Source organism: Drosophila yakuba, chromosome 3R (genome assembly GCF_016746365.2).
Source record: "Drosophila yakuba strain Tai18E2 chromosome 3R, Prin_Dyak_Tai18E2_2.1, whole genome shotgun sequence".
NCBI lineage: Eukaryota > Metazoa > Arthropoda > Insecta > Diptera > Drosophilidae > Drosophila > Drosophila yakuba.
In genome coordinates this window covers 17286618-17304510 of record NC_052530.2, presented here as the reverse complement: position 1 = coordinate 17304510, position 17893 = coordinate 17286618, and the positions used below count along the sequence as shown (strand labels likewise).

Here is a 17893-nt window from a genome sequence, read left to right as displayed (position 1 = left end):
AGTGGGTGGCCACTGGCCACTGGACAGGGAAGTGAGGAGTGGGAGTGGGAGCCTTCTAATAGGCAGACACTCCAGACACTCGGCCTTCTTAAGCACTTAGTGCACATTAAGTGCCAGGGATTTGGATTGTTTGCTGCCCAGTCGTTTGGACTCATGCCCAATCCACGGCAGACCTCATTCAGCATCGCAGAGCCCCGCTTTCTTCCTCTGCTCCTGCTGCTCCTTGGTCTGCTTCAAAGTTAACTGACACTTACACTTGCACTTCTGTGAAATCAAATGCATTCGCCTTGGGCTTGGATTTGGATTTCCTTTATGTTCGAGCGACTACCCGTTTTCAAGGGGCTGGAGAAACGTTTTTCCAGTTAACGGACATTGAATGATTGGCATTCAACGAGTAGCACTTTTCGAGTGGGTGGTACCCTAATGATTTAGTCCAAGACCTAAATTAAAAGCCACACAAGATCGATCTAATAGTTTCCAGATTAACATGAAGCTCTCCAAGCCCATTTAAACACATCCAACTCAGAACGCATGTTGTTTAATAACCAATCCCACTCCTCGCAGAAGTCTGCCTCCACTCTAGCACTTGTACATCAATCGAATTTTGGTCCAATCCCCTTCAGAAGGTCCCCGCACCTGACCCATTTCCCTTTCCACCGCCTTGCCACCGATGAGGGCTCGAATGGTTGGCTTTGCGGGATCCTTGGCGAAGGCGTTCTTCGAATAGTGCATAACGCTCTCGTAGTCGTATGGGACATTGAAGGTGGTCGTCTGATCCATGGCCATGAACTGCGACCAGTACTTCCGCGGGATATTGTCGTAGTCGATTTGCACGTACTCATCGCGATCGGGACGACTCTGCTCGTGGAAAAGGCCCAGCAGGTGAAGGGTCTCGTGTTGAATCACAGCCGGCATGGTGAGGCATCTCTCGTTGAGGACAACTTCGTGCGGTCCAAAGGACAGGGGTTGATAGCCCACCCGAGTGCCGCACATGTTGGGCGACTTCTTGAAGGACACATATCGCTTGCCAGCGGGAGCAGATCCTTCGATCTCCTCGAACTGCACGCAGGTTTGTTCGCCAAAACTCGCCATTGCTGTCCGCACATTGGCCACCTCCTGGTCACTGTAGTCCGTGGATATGCGGTAGAATATCTTGTTGCCAGGCCAGCGTTGGAGCGGAGAAGTCAACGCATTGCGGGTCTTGGCCTCCGCCTGCTCGTCATCCACATGGATCTCGTTGTAGTAGTTCTCGTAGGACTCGATTCCCTCGGACGCCACCAGGATGGGTCCAAGAATCGCCGCCAACAGCAGATACCGAACTGTTTGAAGGAACATTTCTTTAGCTGTGACCAAACTTCAAATGCTAACCCGCTTTTATAGTCGTTTAATTAAAATAGTTATCAGTTTTATTTCTGTCTCGAAAATATTCTTCAAAATAAGGCTTTACATACACACGGATAACTCAAGTACAAGCAAACAATGTTCCCTAGCAAAAATCTAACACACAGTGAAACATAATTTTAACTTTTACCTTCTGAAATGATTTAATCTTTACATTTCGATCGAAATTAAATCCAATTAAAAAAAGTTTTGAACATTTTCTTGCACAGTGTAGTCACCAAACGCAATAGCAGATTAAAGCTCCATAACCAACCTCCTTTTTTCATGAAGCCAAACTCGACTTGCGTTGCAAATTGCGCATTTGCAGTGCTTAGCATAGATACAATAATTATACGTTTGCATACGCCTAATGAATGCACATCGAACTGCATTTCAGAACACATTGGTGGCTAGAAACACGTACGTTGCTGTTGATTCCTTGGCCAAGTTAATAGCCACCCACTGCCACTTTTGACTACCCTTTCAAATGTGTATACTCAGCTGTCCTAGAGCTAAAGTGGCGAAGTTTGATTACCTAATAACCAATAATTTGAAACTGCATTTGGATGCAGTGATTTAATGACTTCAATTATACAAAACTTTCATATATCCCAACATATTTTCACCTTTTGCAATTGATTTTTCTAGACACCAGTGTATTTTGCCAGGCAATTCGATGCGCTGCAACTGAAACTCCTGCGATAAGCTGAGTGTATGCAAGTGCATAAAACAAAATATTCCTGTGATTAGAATGAGCTGATATTACACATTTGCATACGTTGATATCATACATATAGGTTTTGCATTTGGGTTCTGGAAGTCGGGGCTATGTTGCTTGGGAGTTAGTATGTGAAGTATAATTCCAGGTATAAACCAATAGTTGATTATTGTTGTTAATTACACTTTGTATATTTCCAAAACTTCGTTTTCTCGTTTATAAACAAACGCATCACTAAGTCGTGAGTTGTGTGTGGTGGTCGGTAATTTTTTTTTGTTTTTTGTGTTTTTTTTAGGTATTCTGGTTTTTGGATTTTCCGTGGCTTGGGCGCGATTGCTGCAGCGTTGAGGAGTCGGCTTTGTGCCAGATAATTAAAGTTAAGCTGACCAATCACGCCCAGGCTTTTGGTAATATAGTACAAGTACATACAATATTCTATTAATGATAAGTCATACAAAATGTAGTAGCAAGAACACATAATTAAAAAGAAAGTTTCAACACATTTCGCAAGCAAAATTCAAAGACCGCAAATCATCTCTTCTAGAACTTTTCTTCGCGTTGCTTCGGTTGTCTGCCTGTTTATCTTTTGTTGGCTTCTGTTTTGTTATCGTTGTCAGTTGTAGTTTTCGTCCTGATCCATCGATTCAGGCACTTCGCTTGCTAACATCACAAATCAGTTTCCAGTCGTTAGTAACGATCTCGTCCATTTTTCACGCTTTTCATCATTCAGCATAGTTTCAAACTCTCTCTCCATCTTTAATTATACAGTAAATAGACGGTAGTCATAGTAGTAGTAGATATTATTTAATGGATGGCGGGCGGGCAGGCTGTTGATCGATAGCTCCATCTAGTGATCAATTGAGTGATTGAGTGAATTGAGTGCTTGACTTGCGTCCAGTCCTCGTCCCGATCCTCGTCTCTAGTGCAGCTCGATGAACTCGTACAGAGTGGCTGGTACGCTTCCCTCGTAGCGAATGTCATGCTTCTTGATCGTCCTTGCGGCCAAACACGTCAGCGTTGTGTACTTCATTGGGTCGATGATCTTATGCATGGGCGTGGGGGCCAGCAGACTCTCAAACGTCTCGCCAGCATAGTTTTTGGTGTCCTTTTTAGGAGAGGAGAATCACATTAGTAAGCTGAACGGAACTGCTCTCGATACCATACTCACCAAATGCGCTCCGCCCTCGAGCAGGATGTGCGACAGGGGCTCCACATAGGGCTGCATGGTAGCCAAATGGAGTGGCGTGTTGCCCGCTTCGTCGATGGCATTCGGATCTGCACCCACCTCCAGCAAGGCTTTCGCCAGCGTCACCGAGGGGAACTGGCATGAGGGATAGCGGCCGGCCAGCGTGCCCTCCCGATAGCAGGCGTAGTGCAAGGCGGTGCGATCGAACCTTACGCGCACCTTCAAGCGATTCAGACGGTACAGCGCTCCCATCACCTGGCGACGCATTTCTGGGTTCAGAGCGTCTGTGTCCAGCAGAGAGCTCAGCAGACAGCCTATGTGAATGGCACTTATCATGGTGCGACTCAGGGCATTGGGATCGTGATTACAATCGTGCTGATGCGCCGATAGCAGCGTCGTTGAGGAGGAGGAAGATGCGGATGAGGAAGCCGAACAGGATGGCGATTTGTCAGCTGCTGGCAGCTGCTTCTGCGGTTGCTGCTGGTCCTTCTGCTGTTCCAGCGTGAAGGCCTGACCGCGTTCCACCTCTTTGACTGCCTTATAGAAGATCGTCAGCATGCCGTCCGCTTCAATCGGCGGCACCACTCGACCTCTGGGCAGCAGGCGACCCGCCTCCACCAGCATAAAGCTGAACAGCTCGGCGAAGGACAGCAGCGAGGACTGCGTCATCGGGCTGAGTGGCTGAAGAATCTTCTGCTGCATGGTGAGCGCATAGGACCACAGTTCGATGCAGCGATCGAAGCGTCCAGCGTCCGCGTAGTGAGCGCCCCTGAAACGATATAAAGTTGATTAGATTATGCAATGGGGAAATACAATGCTGTTTAACTCACCTAAATCGAATGTAGTAGCTGGTGTCCGGGTGAGTGGGTCCGAGAATGCGCTGCCTGATGACCAGAGCCTGCATTCGCATCTCATCAGGATCCAAAACCATCTCCTCCAGCTCCTCCACGCTGGTCACCTCGCGAACCATCTCATAGGCCGGCACCGGTTCCTGCACCTTCTTCTCCAGCGGTGGCTCCACGGCACGCTCCTCGAGCGCTCGACGCCACAGGTTTAGTGCCGCTGCCATGTCACGCTTCCGGTCCACGTACGTGGCGCCGAGCAGTTCCAGCGCGTGAATCCTCGACTCCCTGCTCACACAGGGCAGAGTGATCAGGTGCTCGACGATGGGCATGTGACCGGTGACACTGGCCGCCAGCAGCGGAGTCATTCCGTAGTAGTCCACGTCCATGGTGGCGCCGTGCTTGAGCAGCAGCTGGAGGATCTGCAACGAGCCCGACTCGGCGCAGTCGTGCAGCGCCGTGTTGCCCTTCACACTGCAGCGGTTCACGTCGGCGTTCAGGGAGAGCAGATACTGGGCGATGCGGAAGTGACCCTTGTAGCAGGCGATCATCAAGCAGGTGTGGCCGTGACGGTTCGCCACCTCAAAGTCTACGGAATTAAGCAAACAATTAGCACATATCAAATGTCAAAACTAAGCGAACCAGTTCCAGTTATTATTTTTAGGAGACCTTTGTATTTAAATAGTTATACATTCTTTGGAATGTACAAAAACTAGATTTGTGTGGTATATTATAATAAATAGTAATATTTAAATGGCACAAGTAATAACTGGAAGATGGGTGTCCCTTTCTCAGTAAACAAGTGTTAGGGAAATCGTATTAAAGTGAATTTCCAAACACTCCTTTACTATTCAAACAAAATAGTTACCTGCTCCATGGTGCACCAGGTATTTGACGATCTCGTAATGTCCATCGAAGCAGGCGGCTCTCAGCGGTGTGGAATTCGTCCTGGTCGTACTGTTCACATTCGCCCCCCGGCGGACGAGCATCTTCACGATGCCCAGGTGGCCGGCAGCCGCTGCGCACCACAGCGGTGGGGCATCCTCGATGGGCTCCCCGTCGAAACTGACCGATCCCACCTGCTCCACGTTGGCCCGACACTTTGTCAAGAGGTATTCTACAATGTCGTAGTGTCCATTGCGGCAGGAGATGACCAGCGGGGTGGCTCCGTTCACTTTCGCCGAGATCAGGCTGCCCACTTCGCCGGAGCTTTTGTTGTAAAGGGTGGCCTAAAAAGATAGCAAAGCGGAGCATATTTAGTAAGATGTTTGAAGATTTTGGTTCTTATTCCATATTAGTCATATCCAAATAAAGAAGCGAAGTGGTTTTTACTGCGAACTTGTCAGCAGTTATTATAATGCATTGCACATAAGCTTGGATAACATTCCACATAGTAAACGTCACTATTAATGTTGTAATAATAAGCAATGTCTGCCATATCAATGCAGTTCTTAGATTAGCTTTTAAATTGTTTTCCCTCTGATTGTTACGAAATCACGCAAAAATTCCAATTAGATAATATTCGCATTTAATCAATAAAGGCGATAGTAATTATAGCTGCTTTCAAACAAATTGATGACGAACAGAACAAAGCGAATCGCTGAGAGCGTGAAAAAACGTAGACCACCTGAGCATTGGATAGCACAAAAATGGGTGGGCAAATCGGAGAGATATAGCCAGAAATCGGCTGGGGAATAAGATAAAATGTAAACCTCACGGCTGCTGATGACTTGTATTGTGTAGCGGCCGCATTGCGTCCCATGCCAATTTGAAATTGAAATTCATTTATGTCAAACGTGTTTCGTTTTTGCTTTATAGTATGCTAATTATGTTGTTTGCCAGCGCGTGCAAAATACGTTGGCTGAGGGGCAGGGGCGGGGGGGAGGTAGCGGTGGGTGGGAGGCGGTGGGGTGGTCGCCAGATTGGCTAGGTAGAATATATTAAAGCACAAAGAAATCAATTAATTCGTTTAATATCTATTCAAAACAATTCCACAATCCTACCAAGCAAAAACCGGGTAAAAACAGAAATAATATTACATTTATAAAGTTTGTAACCCTTCTCTTTAAGGAAGTAAAACGCATTTAGTGAGAGCCTTGGCTGCAATTCATCAATCCGTCGAGACAAAAGTATTTTCCACCTATCAAACTCAATTTTAGTTTTCCTTCATACGTCGGTGTCACCTAAATACGCCAAAAAAAAAAACACATCATCAGTCTGCTCAGAACCAGAAACTATATAAGCACAAAGCCAAGTTAAGAGATGCTGGCGAAAAAGAAAATGGGGAGGGATTTGAAGGGGGAACATCGAAAGACCTTGTGAATGCCGCACGGCTCTTTAGCTACAGTCCAACCTAGAAAGTTCGACGTTGTCAGAGATCCGAAAACAGAATAGAAATAACATCACGTATTTATTTTAAAACGCATTTGCATGAGGCAGCTGTGAGGCTCTAATTTGGCTAGTCCCTTTATTTATAAATATATAATAATTCTAAGTAATATTGCCTGTTCGATTGATTTCTCTGCATTTGCATACTCTTACCAAATATTTCTCTCAATTTCCCAAACAATTTGGGTCAGAAGGAAATCGCTTCCTACTTTTTGCAAAGAGAACTAGTGCCTATATTATTGGTATCGTCACCAGACAGCGGAATTCTTTGTTTTGGCCCCCCAGAACCCCCAAAAACCCCTTCACCCCGCCCGGCAATCAACGCCTCGTGCGCGTGACAAGCAAAATAGAAAAAAAATTTAAACAAATATAAGAAAAAGAACCAAAACCAGAACCAGAGAAAGCTATGAAAGCAGAGAAAATACGAATTAAGAAACATTTTTGGCACGACTATTAGGCGGAAAACGTATGTATTTTCAAAACAAAGATTATTGGACAGCATTGGCGGCACAACAAGTGCAAGTGCGCCTGCAAATTGAACAATGCGAATACAAATTACGCATTAATTTTGCATTTAATTCGGTGCGAAAGCAAAAGCTGAATTATATTTATGTTACAGCGTCATCGTCGATTCCATTTAAATTTCATTTTATTGGCTACTGAACTTTTCGCTTTCGCACCCGCGGCAAAAGTTGATCATCATCATCCACAGCAGCTGTTTGCTTCCCTTCCGGCTTTTGATCAATTATGATTGCGACTTTGACAGCCGTGAATCAGCATTGTGTCTCTGAGTGATATGGGATCCCAAAGTGGGGTAATATCGGAAGAACACGGTGGTCTTTCATCATTCGCACAGCAACATCAAGTTGTTTGATTTAATCTATATAAGTTATTACTTCAGCTAGCTCAGAAAACAAGTCAGTTGTTCTCACTCTTGATTAGAAAGATACACATGTTAGAAAGATACATTTGAACATTTGAAAACTGAAAAACACGAAGTTCTTTGTAGGTTTTCAGTTGTGATGAACTTGTCGAAAAGTGATTTTTAAACTCCGAAGAACGCAGTAATCATGGTTCACACGGGATGGCACCTTGAAAATGACTTTATTCAGCCGAGTGTCAGTCGAATTACTCATGCTGTTGTATCACCGATTTTTCCTCTACACTTTCGCTGTCTATATCTTCCTTTGGGCCATTATTCAACCTTGTTGGTCAGGTCGGAAGCCGAAAAAGCTTTAAACGAAATGAAAAGTCGATCTGACAATGGTAAAAGGGGCAGGCTGTGTGGCACAAAAAGCCAACGACACGTGAATCGTGGCAGGTGGGCGGTTTGCAGGGGGCAAGAGGCGTGGCAGGTGGTCAGGTGGCGGGTTAGGAGGTACGGAAAATCAATCAAACGAGCTCAGGTCGCTCCACATTATGCTATAATAGAAGCGACCCCGCCGACATGGCCTTAAAAAAAAAAAATAGAAGGAAAGCCAATCAAGAAATTGATCTAAATTATGGGAAACTCTTCACTTGCTAAATGCCTTATTGCGTTTATGTAATTATGCTAAGTGATAGAATAACTAGTGACAGTGGGAATGCCCATATTCCCAGGCGGATTGTCGACAGAGGAAAAAAGTACACATGTAAACATTGTTCAACAGCCTTTTCCAAATTTGAATATGCACTTCTGGGTTCAGAATTTGCAACAATCAACAGCAAGAGGCGGCTGTCATGAATATTTATCGACCGATAAAATGTCTAATTCAACAGCACACAATTTGCCTTGCAATAAAGAACCATTAAATCCCCGGTCTCTGTTGACATACATAAGTATATTAATCCGAGACTATCCAATACGCAGTCAAGCAATCACCTAATACTAATATTGACTTTAGCCCTAACCCAGAAGCCACTTGACGAATTTGACACATGCGTGTAGTGTATTTTCCCATTTTAACTGATTTACAGAGTGTCTGCCATAGTTTAAAACCACAAAATAAGATATTAAGAGATTCTTGTTTGTTTTTCCGCTTAATTGCGTGCTTTTGCCGAGAGTCAAAGGAAATTCCCGAAAACCGAAAAGTTCCCCCGCAGAGAAGATGAATGAATTGCCAAGAAGCAAATACGCTAAAAGTCCGAATGCAGCGGGTCGAGTTAATTTATGTTTTAATATGCATATAATTTACCTCGCGCCAGAAAGGAAAAACAAAAACAAAGTCAAACACGAGAAATTTCACTTCCACAAATTATGGAAATAATTATCTTTTTAATTTGCCGTCTGGTTCCTGCGCTTGTATGGCAAATTGGGGAAATGCTCAACGGCGATTTCCCAAGGCAATCTGCTGTTTTTCGAGCATTTCACATGTTTGTTCTCGGACTCAAAACGAGAGTGGAAACACCTTGAGCCCCCGTTTACCGCTATGCGCAAATGTCAAGCGAAAAACGGCCTAAACACCGCTATTAAATTAAGCCAACAGCACGAACAACCAGCGAAAACAGCAACAAATTGTTCGTTTCCGTGTAACAAACAATGAACAACAAACAACTTTCCATTGTTGTTGCCAAGCCAGTGTGTAGTTTGTAGTTTGTAGTTTTCAGCTGGCTTATGTGAATTGTTAGTTGTTGGTTGGTTGTCGTTTCGCTTTGCGATCAATTTTCAGCTTTGACCGTTCGCCATATATCTCCATATCCCCATAAAATCCCCCCTTCCGCCCCCTTGGAGCCGCACACGCATAATTTATTATAATTTTGACATTGAACGAGTTCAATGTCGACGCTATATGCAAGTAGACAGCCGACAGCCCGAGCCTCAAGTTCAGCCGACTTCAGACTTGGTCATCACATATCACACTCCAATATAATTCAATTTGGGATGCCGTTCAACCGATCGACCATTCAACTGAAAACTGCTTTGAAATTCGGCGCTCAGTATTCGGTGATCGGTGATCAGTGTTTGGTATTTGGGGCTTTGGGGCTTTGGAGCTCTGGGGACCGGCATTCAAATCAGTGAAGCGGCGTCTGACTCAAATTGTTTGGCTTATTCGTTAGCTTAGCCGCGACTGCGCAGTCGGCTCAAGGGTGACAAAAGCCAGAGTTTTTTGAGCCATAAATGCAAAGTGAGCCAAAATGACCAGTAGCCGATAAAGCTGCACAAACAGAAGCACAGTCGAAAAAAAAGGAACTTAAACAAAGCAGGAGAAATAATAAACACATTCCTGTTTAATTTAAGTAATTAAAAGTAACCAACTATTAAACTTTTCTTTTGCAGTAGTAGCTTATAATGATAATGCTTACAAAGCACTTCAAAAACTACCTTTTTTTTGTTAGCAGCCTTAAGTAGCTTGTGATTTCTCTCAGTGCTGATATCAGACTGCGCAGCCGCAGCTTCAGCTCATTAGCATAGGACTTGAGGTCAACGGTGCTTTTAACGGAGCATCTGCGAGGTGAGAGGTGAGGAGGGGTGGGGCAGCAAAAGTGGCTCAATGAAAGGGTTCACATTGGAGCAGCGCGGAGCAGAGCTGGGCTGGCAGTGTCAGGGTCAAGGTCGTTTGAATGGTGATTGGAGCAGTGTGTTTAGGAGCAAGTGGAAAACTACAAATGCATTTAATGAGGCGTGGAAACTTTAGGGCCAGAGTCTTTATCAGTGGACACACGCTCCCATATCGATGGCATTACTTTTGTTTGGCTTCCGCTTGAGGATGGAGATAGGATTCACGGGGGAGCTCCTCTTTCGCTTGGCAAACAGAAACACAGGGACACAGATAGCAGATAGCAGATGCGATTGAATTCGAAAGATAAGCACACATGTAGGCACTTATAAACACTTTTCTGCTGGCGCTCTCAGTTTTATGATTACATTTCATAAGCGCTCTTGTATTGAAGCCCACACGGAATCGCACTTTCCTCCATTTTGCTGCTTTAGTTAATCGTGCGATGAACTTGACAGCTTGGATCGCAGAAAACAAAGTGTAGTAAATAAAATAGCAAATAGCAAATAGCAAGTACAAGTGAAATTACTTTGATGGGGGTCGAGATGTCGATACCCCCTACTGATTTATAGGCACCATAAAGCATATAAACACCGTATAAAACGGAATAACATGTGCATATTCGAGGTACAATTTGAAGTAAATACCCAACTGCTCAACTAATAATTTTATTGCTCACATTTCCATTAGCTTGGGGCTTAAAAAAATAGGTATTAATAACTCTACAGGGTGGTGGCGCATTTATTATTACTTTTTTAATTTGCTTGAATAAATCATGGGACTAACTGATAGATCTGAAAACAACGCCGCCCACCTCCCCTTTGTCTTTCGATCTCATTGTGGAGGTTTGTTGGCGTCGTTGGTAGTTGAGATGGGCGATAAAAGTGCACTGAGCGAAATAATAGTACGCATAATAATGGGCTACGTTTCTAGGCTGTTCAATTCACAGTCATGGTCAATTACGCGGGTTGTTAAACCTCAAATCCGGATGTCACCTTCAAGAAAATAACATTGCTTTTCGAATGATTATTTGCATTTACTCTCTGTTTCGTCGCCTTGCGCTGCTAAATATTTGTTTGGCCAAAAGAGGTCAGCGCATTTTTACGACTCTCAATGTGGCAGTGTCTTATAACTGAATGAATATAACCGAATGCCTTCGAGTGGAACACTGCTCTGAATTTGGTTTTTACTGTTTCACTGTTCTAGCAGATCAAGTTTAGTAGCTTATTTACCCGAGCAATTGCCAGGCTTCTGTTATGAATACATTAGCCATAAAGTAGTGCTCGTATTTACTTATTAATTGAACAAAACGAACCGCTATGATGCAACAGCTGTTCGAAGTCAGTTGTACGTACGTATAAGAAATCATTCCAGGCCAGCCAAATGTGTAGCTTAATTAAGAAGTTCTACTCGAGTATTTGGCAACTTGTTTTAGCACTTCCTAATGCCAGGCCAAGTCTCACTCTACTTGGCGATTGCATAACGGCCAAAAGCTCGCCAAAAAGTTGCAAAACCATTCTTACTGTTCGAATATGGTCAAAACGGGTGCAAACACACAGTTTCTTGATTGCCAAACCATCTGCGAAGGCATTCTGTTGGCGTTTCTCGCAGTGCAGAGACCAAAAACCAAAACAAAAGGCCTGGAATTGAATTCAAGAGCAACGAGAACACAACGCTCCACGATAAAGCCAATGAACGCTATCATCAAGCAGAACACACAAACAGAACACGCACCGAGTTCAAACTGGGGTTTTGTACGAGTATCTACTATGTACTTATTCGGCTCTTCGGCTTCAATTGTGTTGTTATCTTTGTTGCTGCTAATTGCCCTTCCTTGTTTATTTGTTGTTCAGATGGTTTAGTATATAAACATATATTGCAGACATAGGCAAACATATGTATGTGTATTGGCTGCTATTAAGCGTCGCCTTGTAGCATTCCAAATAAATACATACAGTTCCTTTATCGGTAATGCTCGTAAACTTTAGTTCCCATAAACGTGTTTAATAATGCAACGAGAGTTTCAAAAATAGTATCATGATGTATAGAAATAACCCACTTCAGACAAGAATTGGGATTATAAAAGTACAACATTGGGAAAAGTTTCTTCTCTGCAGAAATTTCTTTGTATGCATACAACAGGCAACAGCCATTTTTTAAAGTGCACCTTATGTACTACGTATTTGTACATATTCTCGTACTAGCACAGACCAGAGACCAATGGCCACAAAGCCAGCGGATGACAAAGAGCACATCTACGTCCACATCCACATCCACAGCCACATCCACAGCCATATCCACATTCACAGAGAATCGGAGTCAAAGCAAACCAGCAAGGTTGGCTCTGACCTTACACACACCATTGAGAGCTAATAATCAAGAAGCAGTTGAGCGGCAGGCGAGTAGAAGACTGAAATTGAAAAAGAAGCAGGTCCCCCAAGCTCAGCTCCAAAGCTCCAACTCCAAATCGAACCAAACTTAAACTAAAAACTAAAAACAAAAAGCAGACAGCATTTTCGCATTTTGAGGTTACACCAACAAACCTCAAACGAGCAACTCAAATTGCACAGCACAAGAATCAACCTCAACCCCAAAACGAGCAAAAGAAACAGCTGTTGACCAACTCAAAATTCGCTTTTTTTGGTTTTTTGTTTTTTTTTTGGTTTTTGCATAGAGCCAGAGTATAAAAAAAACGAAAAGCGAACAGAGGAAAACCAATAACAAAGTGTACATCGAATTATCTTAAATGTTGTGCCTTGGCAAATGTTTTGAAAACGCTCAGAAAACGCTGCCTGATTGAAGTGTTTCTGCGAGAAAACGTTTTCTTGATTTCGAATGGACTGACTTGTCGAGCTGTGTTTGCATGTAATTAAAAACATCACGCAGCAACAACTACTACAAATTTAATGAGACATAAGTGAGAATAATTAATCAGCATTCGTTAATTGCTTATCGTTACAAGGTTAATCAATAATGACCAATTTGAGACGAAATGAATGCGTAGTGTGCTCGAGAAATAAAAAGACAAGAGCATTCAGTTTTTCAAATTAGTTATTGTTTTTTGAAAACAGGCAACTAAGATTCTTTAAACATGAATCTTCTAATGTATGTTCTATGATATGAGATGAAATTCATTAGCTTAAGAGCCAGCAAACGATTCAAGATCACTGAACCCTAGCGTTTCTACGCAGAGCAGTAATTCATTTAATTCAAACCAGTTTCGGTAGGAATTAGTCATTGAACCTTAGATCCGTTCTCGATTAACAACTGGCCCAAAGGTTAGAGTTTGCGAGCTCATTGAAAGGCACACTCTTGCTGTGCTATAAACTCATTTGAATGCTTTTAAACCGGACTGTTACTGATACCGATACCTTCAATTCATTTAGACATGTTTATGTAATTTATAGAGCAGTAGAACTGGCACGTGTCCAAAAAGCTTATATAAAACGTAGGGTTCTAGTTACTTTGTAGCACTCATAACTACAGTTTCGCAGGGGAGGCCAGTGTTTTGAATATACTGTTGAATCTTCTTACGATAGATATTTGGATATGGTTTTTAACTCTTCAACAACGGTTAATGCTACAGTTTCCAAGCAGTTTCGCAGAGTTATCTATCTGTAGATCTACGGAGCTGTTCTAGTTTCCCTATCCATCAACCGCCTTCAACCTCATCAATCATTCGATCTGGCCCCATAACACGTACATGTAGGGGGGAGGGGGAGGGGGAAGACCCAACGAAGTGGGGAAAAGCCGAGAAACAGAGTCAAAGAGGAGGAAGGTGAAGTGGAAACCGAGAAGAGAAGAGAAGCAGAACCAAGAAATATTTTGTTGTGTGTACTCAACTTTAAGTGGCACTTCAACTTCGTGTACGGCGTCCAACTCTTCGCTGAGGTGTTTTTTTTTATGTTGTTATATTTGTTGTTGTATTTTTGCCGTAAGCAGGGGAGTTGTTGGGGCGGCGAGGGGGGTGCCTTCTTATTTTTGGAACAAACATAAACAACGGCGAGCAAGAAAAACCAGTTCCACGGGGCGAAGGCTAGAACATGTTGCACGTCGTACCGCCAAGCAGGTTGCCTTTGCCTCGACAGCCTCACAGCCCCACAGCCCCAACAGCTCCACAGCTTCACAGATCCACAGCTCCACAGCTCCATAGGCTCATAGCGTCTCCCCCATTCGCATTTGGAGCATTGAGTGCAGCAGCCCATACAGAAAAAGCTATTTTGGGGCACACTCTTCGCCGTATGTATGTATGTATGTATGTATGTATATGTATGTATGCATTATGTATTTATATCGCACCGTATTTATTTATTCCATTTACAGGGGACAGCGCACACACTCGTCCTCAATTTCCAATTCCTCAATTCGGCCAGAGTCCGAAAACGAAACCAAAAACTCACACCCCTGAATGACATATTTCCAGGGTCGAGCCCCGTCGGTCAGGAAGTTTGATGGGAACAACAATAACCGAAAGCGAACAGGAATATCCAGATCGCGAACCAGCGATGCACTGAGCAAATAAGGGTGCGCTAAGCTTTGGGTATGCGCAAAAAGTAAAGCTCATAGAAGTCACACTTCCATAAAGATAGGAATGCCATATGTACATATAGCATTGTGTTTAAAACATAGTTCTACAACTAAAAGCTAATAGGGATTTGATGGATTTATTACTTTGCTCTTACTTCAAGTGCTTCATTATAAAATGTAATTTTACTCCTGGTTTCGCCCAGTGTAGAGGGCCGAGCCTTCTGAATCGGAGTGATTGAACGCTTTCAAGGATATTTGTCAACACAGCAGCTGGAAAGCAGCAGGAAGCCGAAAAAAACAAAGCCAGTCGTATGGCTCTTTGTTCCACCGGCGATCAGCATAATAATGATTTCAATAAGCAAAGTGCGTTCGTTGGTGGGCGTTGCTGGGGGCGCAGAACCATCATGAGCGAGAGAGAGAGAGAGGGGCATATGGGCGGTGAAAGAGACGGGGCGAACCGCTTCGGCAGGTGACAATCGCGGAAGTAAAACGCCGCCGCTGACGACGTGATTTCAGCTGTTAAAATTCGCCGTCGTTATTAACGTGTTCATCATCATCAGCAGCTACAGCAACAACAGCAGAAGTGGCAGTAGCAGAAGTGGCAGTAGCAACGTGGCCCAAAGACAACAACAACACTCACTCACATAAAATGGTTAAAAATACTTGCTACGCATTTGGAGCACTCATCAGCACAAAAACAACACAAATATGTAATAACAAACAAACGACGAGTGTCTGAGCCGATAAGATAAGGCGGCGAAAGGAAATGAATCAAGCGCGGGGAAAATGGAAAAGCAAAGAGATTGAAAAACCAAGCAAAGGTTCTGTAGATTAATTCTATAATTAACAAAAACATACTCTACATGCGCTTCACAGAGTTTATTATATTTTTATTGCCGCCCAAACTTTGACCTTTCCAGATGTTTTTTCTTGCAAACAATTGCCTGATAAGAAGGCTCTGTTAGATTGTTAGATGTACATAATTTGGGCATCTAATTCTTGCTGTATGCAAGTTAAATTGCACTATTATTCAGCAGAGCCAACAAGGACAGGAAACACCACTCAAATAAATTGCAAAATCTTTTTATATATTGCAAGTGCTGCCAGTTAATTTATGCGACCTTCGACTAACCAATTCAATTGTCGTGTTAACAAGAAGTGGCCTAATTGCTGCGACTCGAAATGCAGCTCATTACAATGTTAGGGAAAATCTTTCGCCAAAGTGAGTAGTTATTCCAGCTGATTTGCATTTTCCTCGCCCGAACCAATTTCCATGTCACGTATTTGCGTATGCGCATCTAATTTCCCAAGCTGCCAGGCCCAACTACATACACATGTACATATATATACATACATTCAGTACATAGATGCAAAATATGGCTGCGCTAAGCTTAGAATCAAACTGCTCGGCCGTACTAAATAATAAACACCCACGAGCCGCAGTGCAAAACAATGCAAAAGTGGGGGCTCCAATGCAACAGCGCCAATTGCAGCCAGTCTCTGTGGCTGCGACTGCGGCAGTTGCAGTGGCGTTGCTAAGTGCACGGGTTTCCATTGCATTGGCTTCTGCAACGCCCCCGCCACCGCTCCTCCGCCCCTTGGCCGCCTCTCCACGGTGTGTGCCAATGTCAAGCTGCCCCTCCGGACGGATTGGATGGCAGGCCAGGTTAGGAAAGGCACAGCCCCAAGCTGGAGCCCAAGAACTTTGGTTATGCAAAGCGTGTGTTCGTAAGTCTTGCATCGCTAGCAAAAGTTTCGGATCCAATACGCCCACCAACATATGTATTTGTTATTGTCTTGCGCCAGGGCGGAGCATCTGGCTAGATACTAGCTAACTAACTAAGTGTCATTGTGATGCTATACAAGAAATAATTTAAGAAATAGGTATCTTTTGCACTCTAAACTGTTGAAATAATATACAATAAAATAATGCAATAAAAATCGAATTCAAAAAAATTACCTATTGAATATAACCTATTTTTAATACACTTGAGTTTGAATGCCATTTTATGTTCTTTTAGAATACCATCCACTTAAGATTGTCAATGAAATCTGACCAAATCAATCTTTCATCTTTCTGTTCCTCAAATGCAATAGTTCTTAAGAGCACAAGCTTCCCAGATAAAAGTAAGCTATGCGAATCCACAACGCTTTACTAGACTTTTTCATAGCTTGGCTACTTTCTAGCCAGATTCGAATGGGCGCCCAACAAAACCGCTGGAACACATGCGCGTGTACGGCTTAGCGGAGAGCGCTGTGTGTGTGCGTGTGCCGCGATAGTGTGTGCGTGTGTGTGTGTGCGAGCGAGAGAATTTTATTGATTAGTCACAAGGCTAAATAAGCTGCCGAGTTAACCGAGCAGCTGAGATTTCTAACAACAATCACAATAAGAACTTCGCAACTTTCCAATTGGATGGCCCAGCTGTGCCGAAGAAATGGCCAATTGGATGGAGAAATTGCCAAATCCCAATTCCCAATTCCCAGGTTGCGCTGCAGACGATTTGTTCAAAACTCACCTTTAATTGCGCCAAATTGTTGTCCCTCGCTGCGTTGAAAACAATGAATTTGTAATCCATTTTTGTGATTCAGTTATTTGGCATAAATGCCACAGCAACCAGCACGTTGAAAATTATAGATTTTCCTTATTGTTTGGCGGCGAAAGATGTAATTTTGTGTTGCTTTTGCTTTGCTTCTTTCTTCGCCTTCGTCAAGAGAAAGAGAGGGCAAGAGCGAGCGAGTGAAAGAGAGCGGTGAGATTCTTGAGGATGCTGTTGCTGTTGCTGTTGCTGCTGCCTTTTTTCCCTAGCAATTTATTTTGATGTGTGGTCGATTTTCTGCACAAAAGAACTTTCCAACCGAGCGAATATATATATATGTGTAACGATTGCGATTGCGTTTTGCGTTTTTGCCCGTGCTTTTTATTGCTTCCGTGTCTTCCTGGCAATCGAATTGCACACAAACATACTAAACATACATATATCTTTTTGCGCACTTTGCATTCGTCTTTCGCCTTTCGTCTGTCGTGTCTCCTTTTCTTTTTCTTTTTTCTCTTTCGGTCTCAGGAAGACGAAAATCTCATTTCCCTACTCCGATTCGCTGGCGATTTTCAATTGTAGCTCTCTAAAAACGGTTACTAGAGCATCAAACGGCGCACTTTTCCGATTCGTTGCGATTCCACATAATATTCAGCACAAATCCAAATCCCTTCCCGAGTTTTTCGAAAGCTCGTCCGACAGCCAGGAAAGCAGATCGATTGTGTTGCTCTGAAATCGCTCGCGAGGAGTCGCGCTGTTTTGAACCGTCCCGCCCGCGAATGGAAAATAAAATGCCTTTTTTCAGCTGTGGCTCGTCAATTTTTTCCGTTTTCTTTCGCGTT

The 17893-nt window shown here is 43.5% G+C and overlaps 2 protein-coding genes across 2 annotated transcripts; both read right to left on the bottom strand.

The window, feature by feature from the left end:
• Positions 1 to 522: 522 nt before the first annotated feature.
• LOC6537247 (low choriolytic enzyme) lies at positions 523 to 2113 on the bottom strand. The gene has a single exon (XM_002097769.3). The coding sequence runs from the start codon at positions 1333 to 1335 to the stop codon at positions 580 to 582; it is 756 nt and encodes a 251-aa protein (XP_002097805.1). The 5' UTR covers positions 1336 to 2113; the 3' UTR covers positions 523 to 579.
• Positions 2114 to 2264: 151 nt separating this feature from the next.
• On the bottom strand, positions 2265 to 17839 carry LOC6537246 (protein fem-1 homolog CG6966). Its single transcript, XM_002097768.4, has 5 exons — positions 17034 to 17839; positions 4995 to 5355; positions 4115 to 4715; positions 3267 to 4053; positions 2265 to 3203 (listed from the first exon to the last, which is right to left on the bottom strand). Exons 1-5 carry the CDS (start codon positions 17091 to 17093, stop codon positions 3018 to 3020), a joined length of 1995 nt encoding a protein of 664 aa, XP_002097804.1. The 5' UTR covers positions 17094 to 17839; the 3' UTR covers positions 2265 to 3017.
• Between the last annotated feature and the right edge of the window lie 54 nt (positions 17840 to 17893).

What these genes read in the sequence shown, in the direction of transcription:
- LOC6537247 (XM_002097769.3), bottom strand. Translation starts at nt 1,335, where the DNA reads ATGTTCCTTCAAACAGTTCGGTATCTGCTGTTGGCGGCGATTCTTGGA.
- LOC6537246 (XM_002097768.4), bottom strand. Translation starts at nt 17,093, where the DNA reads ATGGATTACAAATTCATTGTTTTCAACGCAGCGAGGGACAACAATTTG. An exon ending in CCTGGTGCACCATGGAGCAG is followed by an intron (nt 4,716 to 4,994) that starts GTAACTATTTTG and finishes TTAATTCCGTAG; the next exon opens with ACTTTGAGGTGGCGAACCGT. An exon ending in AGCTACTACATTCGATTTAG is followed by an intron (nt 4,054 to 4,114) that starts GTGAGTTAAACA and finishes ATATCGTTTCAG; the next exon opens with GGGCGCTCACTACGCGGACG.